Source organism: Seriola dumerili, unplaced genomic scaffold (genome assembly GCF_002260705.1).
Source record: "Seriola dumerili isolate Sdu_G_001 unplaced genomic scaffold, Sdu_1.0 BDQW01000319.1, whole genome shotgun sequence".
Taxonomy (NCBI): Eukaryota; Metazoa; Chordata; class Actinopteri; order Carangiformes; family Carangidae; genus Seriola; species Seriola dumerili.
In genome coordinates this window covers 3,152,525-3,157,957 of record NW_019174574.1, presented here as the reverse complement: position 1 = coordinate 3,157,957, position 5,433 = coordinate 3,152,525, and the positions used below count along the sequence as shown (strand labels likewise).

General features: G+C 42.1%; 1 protein-coding gene across 1 annotated transcript in view; it reads left to right on the top strand.

The window, feature by feature from the left end:
- Positions 1–2,510, top strand: part of patj (PATJ, crumbs cell polarity complex component) — a 120,968-nt gene extending 118,458 nt beyond the window's left edge. Inside the window, exons 46-48 of the mRNA XM_022759034.1 lie at positions 1,111–1,214; positions 1,313–1,436; positions 2,199–2,510. Coding sequence (XP_022614755.1) covers positions 1,111–1,214; positions 1,313–1,436; positions 2,199–2,345 — 375 coding nt within the window. The 3' untranslated portion in view covers positions 2,346–2,510. The remainder of the gene's footprint in view (positions 1–1,110; positions 1,215–1,312; positions 1,437–2,198) is intronic.
- The last annotated feature ends 2,923 nt before the right edge of the window (positions 2,511–5,433 follow it).

Genomic DNA, 5,433 nt, shown 5'->3' with positions numbered 1-5,433 from the left:
TTTAAAGAACTTAACTTCAAAATAAACTCCGCGAGCCTCATCTGGCTGTCTGACTTTAGGTCTGGTTCTCATTCAGAAAAGGAGCAGTTAAGTGCTGAGATCTGCCAATGAGACAGATTTTTTTTTTTTTTACTGTTCCACCAGTGAAATCAGTAGACATAAATCCTGCTGTTCAGACAAAAAGACAAACGTACGGTCTACAATGACTTATAAAGCGCCACTATTTTCTTCTTCTTCTGTATTTTTTTTTTTTTTTGAAGTGTGATCATAAGAAGATATATTTGTGGTTTTAAGAAACCCAAAAAACCAAAGGGATTCAGTAAACCGGCTGTATTATTATTAATGTTACAGTTTCTGCCGCAGCTCAATATTGATCAAAAGTTTACTGCTGAGCTGAACATACTGCACCTGTGTGTGTGTGATGTGTGTGGTGTGTGTGGTGCCGGTGGTGGTCTGTGGTGTGTGTGTGTGACGTAGTGTGCTCTGTCCTGTGAGTATGGGTGTGCTGTGTGTGTGGTGTGTGTGTGTGTGTATATCAAGTGCGGTACCCAAGCAGGCTTTGACTGTTGCAGGTCCAGGAACAGGCCTTCATTCGGCCTTAAGTAGAGCCTTTTTATCAGCCTGTCAAGCTTAAGATACACAATAGCGAACACTAGAGGCCAGCCCACAGCCACCCTAGTCCTCACTTTTACGATTCTCTCAGCGTGCGCTTGAGTGTTTGCTAAAGATGACCTAAGTCACCAGAGTGATGGTCTTGTAACCAGGTGTTTTAACTGCGATCTCTCTTTTTTTTGTTTTAGTTCTGATAATGATTCTAACGCAGAGAAGAGTATGATCCTTTTAGATGTTTGGTTTTCAAATGTAAAGTAGTTTATCCTAAGAGGAGAGCAGGATCATGAACTGAAATCAAAGGACCTGCAGAACAGGAGCGTTTTATTTTGGGGCACATTATAACGGCTGAAATATCTAATTTAAAACTGCTGTTAAAGCATTGGTGGCACCTATCCTTTCTTTGTGGTGTGTGTGTGTGTGTGTGTGTGTGTGTGTGTGTGTGTGTGTGTGTGTGTGTGTGTGTGTGTGTGTGTGTGTGTGTGTGTGTGTGTCTCTCAGGTGGTAGCGGACACCAACATCAGTGCCATCGCCACTCAGGTGGAGAGTTTGTCCAGCAGCTCCAGTCTGTCGGCCAACACTGACACACACACAGCAGAGCCAGAGTGAGGACACACACACACATATACAGAGATGTACAGTGAGTAATGATAGGAAGTATTGAACCTGAATCTGACACACTATTCACCCCCCACCCCCTCAGGGGTCCGCGGCCCCGCAGCATCAGTCTGGAGAAAGGCTCTGAGGGACTTGGCTTCAGCATCGTGGGAGGATTTGGCAGTCCACACGGAGACCTGCCGATCTATGTCAAGACCGTCTTCAGCAAGGTCAGAACCTGGACCCTGGACAGAGCCAGGCTAACTGATTCCTGTTCCAGTCTTCATGCTAAGCTATGCTAACGGCTCCTGACTCCAGCTCTATACTGAACACACAGACATGAGACAGGTGTAAACAGGTGTGAACTGGTGTAAGCAGATGTGAACTGGTATAAACTGGTGTAAACTGGTATTAACAGGTGGAAACTGGTGTGAGCAGATGTGAACTGGTGTAAACAGGTTTGAGCCGGTGTAAATCGGTGTAAACTAGTGTAAATAGGTGTAAACTGGTTTAAATTGGTGTAAACAGGTTTGAAACAGTGTAAACAGGTGTGAACTGGTGTAAACTGGTGTAAATAGGTGTAAACCGGTTTACACCGGTGTAAACCAGTGTAAACTAGTGTAAACAAGTGTGAACTGGTGTGAACTGGTGTAAACTGGTGTAAACAGGTGTGAACTGGTGTAAACAGGTGTAAGCAGATGTGAACTGGTTCAAATTGGTGTCAACAGGTGTAAGCAGATGTGAACTGGTGTAAACAGGTGGGAACTGGTGTGAACTTGCAGTTAGTGGGTATAAATATTCAGTAACATCTGTATGTAAGAACCAGTTTTAATTAACCTGTTTTAATTCTGTGATTTTTAAAGCTCCCCTCTGTGAACACTTACATTACAGTGAGCTACATCATGTGTAATGAACATTACAGACTCACCTAGGCAGTAGCATGGCTGTAGACTTGTAGCATTGCGTCATTGTACAGTATGTGTGTGTTCCAGGGAGCGGCGGCGGTGGACGGGCGTCTGAAACGAGGCGATCAGATCCTGTCGGTGAATGGGGAGAGTCTGCAGGGAGCCACACATGAACAGGCGGTCGCCATCCTGAAGAAACAGAGAGGAACTGTCACACTGGACGTCCTGTCATAACACACACACACACACACACACGTCTGCATGCACACACAAATATGAATCGCACACATGAACACAGAAGCTCCTGTGATGTGTTCACATGCATCACACACACCCTGACTCTCGGATCGAGAACTCGGAACTTCCCAACGTGCAAAAAAAAAAAGAAACAGCATCAGACGGTGCCAACACACATACACACACACACAGGCACACACACACGCACACACACACTGGTGGGTGAAATCAGTGCACACTGATGTCTGACACACTGAAACCCTCTGCAGCGTGGACTGTCACCACCTTCAGATGATCTTCAGTTTCTCAACCTGGGGCTCTCGGCCACATTTGAACTCACTTGATATGTAGATGGGATCACGAGAAACTGATATCTATCTGATTTACTGATATGTGTTTGTTCGTGGTGATCTCGGCTGCTCAGCTTGTTGTGATATCTCAACGACTTTGAGACAGGTTGCCATGAAATCTGAGGTTTATGTTGCTGCTCCCAGATCAGTGTGAGGAGTTTTCTCTCTGTTCATTTCCTTCACTTTCTCCCCCTTCTGTCTTTGTGTGCATTAGTGAAGTATGTTCATAAGTTTATCATGTTAGCGTGCTAACAATTACTGATTAGCACTGAACACAAAAAGGGGAATGTCATTAGTTTTAGTCAAAGAGCTACAGAACCACAAAGATGGTGGAACTGTTTTCTGACATTGCTCTATGTTAGCTCACAGTACAATAGCATTTAGCTGAGCTGTATTATCATACAGTGTTATGCTTTAGAGTCTGAGCTGTATCTGCTCAGGCACAGCTGGATAAATAACTACAGACTGTAGCTGTGCTTTGGTTTATACTGGTTTATAATGGTGTAACACTAACAACATGCTGAGGTTGTGTGTTTTCTGCGTGGGCTAAACGTTGTACCGAAGCTGCTGTATTCCTGAATAGAAGAAGCTCATATGGCTTATCAGTGTTTCTCTGCTCATGTTATCAGGAGCAGTGAAGAGTCATATTTTAGACTGAACCACAGCAGCAGTTGTAACCACATCCACATCTTCACCTTCAGACAGTGTCTGTTTACTGTCGCAGTGTCTCACATCGTCTCTTCTTCCTGCCAGACCTGCAGAACCTTTCCCTAAACCGGGCCAGTGTTAGAACTGGACTGAACCAATACACTAACTGGTCCTGTGGATTGGCAGGAACACAATGGTACTATTAATTTTGACCTGATGAACAGTATTAAGAGCTGAAACAATCAGTCGAGTAATCAGTTAGTTAACCGACATGAAAACTGATCAGTTCCAAAACTAGTTCCTTTAGGATTTATTGATAATTTAAGTGACTTATTGACCAAAACTGTCAGAAATCTTTTGGTTCCATCTTCTGAGATGTCGGTATTTGCAGTTTTCTATCACAGTAAAATTGAATCTCTTTGTTAGTCGCACTAAACAAGATATTCTAACTCATCACCTCGGACTCTGGGAGGTAAAGATGCACATTTTTCGCTCTTTTCTAACATTTTATCAACCAAACAATTAATCAATATTATTTGATAGTGAAAATAGTGTTTGTTCTAAAAATAATCACAACTCCTAAATTTCATGGCAATCCATTAAATAGTTGTTGAGATATTGTAGTCCAAACCCCAACATGTAGAGGGGTTGCCGAGGTCAGTAGGATTCATCTCGTCTGTGCACAATTTCACATCAAACCCATCCTTTAATGCGTTTAAATGGGACACTTGTTGTCAGAAAGGTTGAGAGACTGTTACAAAGAGCTGTTATCGATTCAGAATTTACAACAAGACGTCCTCACAGTGGAGTCAAGATATTTAAACCTGCACCATTTAACACAGACACAGACTGACTGAGGACAACAGGAAGTTCAAGATCATATTTATAATCCAGAGGAACAAAAGGGAAACGTTGATGGAAAGATGTGACTGGACAGAGCTTAGCGTTAGCTTAGCATCTCCTCTGTGGATACAGACTGGTTAGCTGATAGCCACCAAGTCAACCATCGTTCCAAAATCTCATCAACGTCTGCCGCCATCACTATCAGAGCTTACAGCATGTGTCTAAAAGTATGTGGACAGCTGAACGTTCCCTCCATATGTGTGACAGTGTAACATGTGATTGTGACATCATGTTTTATAGTCTGCTGCTCTAACGGCCTCCACTGGTCTGCTTTCAGTCAGATGTTGAAGCTGCTCCACTGTCCTCTGAAATACCATCGTATCCTGTAACACTGGAACTAAGAGGCCCAAACCCAGAGAAAAGTAGAGCCCTGTCCACAAACTTTTGGTCACTTGGTGCAGAATGATCATCCACTCTGATCAGTGCAGCTGGTTTGGTTATGTAAACTCACACACTTTACTTGAAGAAATGTACATTCATATTTAATATTCAGAAATGATCAAAATCAGATTAAGAAGTGCAACATTTGAAGTCCCTCTATTTATCATTATAATCAGTATATAAACATGTAATAACCGGTTTATTTATCTGTATAATAAAGATGTAATAACTGGTTACTAACAGACTATAATGCAGCTGTAATCAGACCTAACTCCTCCTGTGGACACACATCAGTGGAGGCTGTATAAACAGATAATGAATTACACTACAACAGCTGGAATAATATAAAACATGTGGGACAAATACCAAACTTTAATAAACACTTAGATCCACTTATAAATGACATTACAGTCTGTTATAAACCATTAATTACATGTGTTTACTGCTTCTAAATGCTAAACAGGGGCACTTAAAGTGAAGTATTATCCTCCATTTATACAAAATTGTGGGTAGAAATGAGGTTTTAAAATAATATTATCATTGAAACACTTTCTATTTCTTTAAAATGACTGACTTTTTTTTGTTTCTCTTTGTGTCAGTGGAAGTACATCATGAGCTGTTTTCAGCTGCAGAGGAGAATGCAGTGTTGTCAGTGATTGTGTCTCAGTATCAGGCAGAGCTATGATTTAATGATGATGAAATGATGCGACAGGTCACATGATAAAAATGTCACAGGTGCAGCAGCAGAGTGAGGTGACACCAATCAAGCACAATCTGTTAAAGCCAACACAGTCACTGCCTGA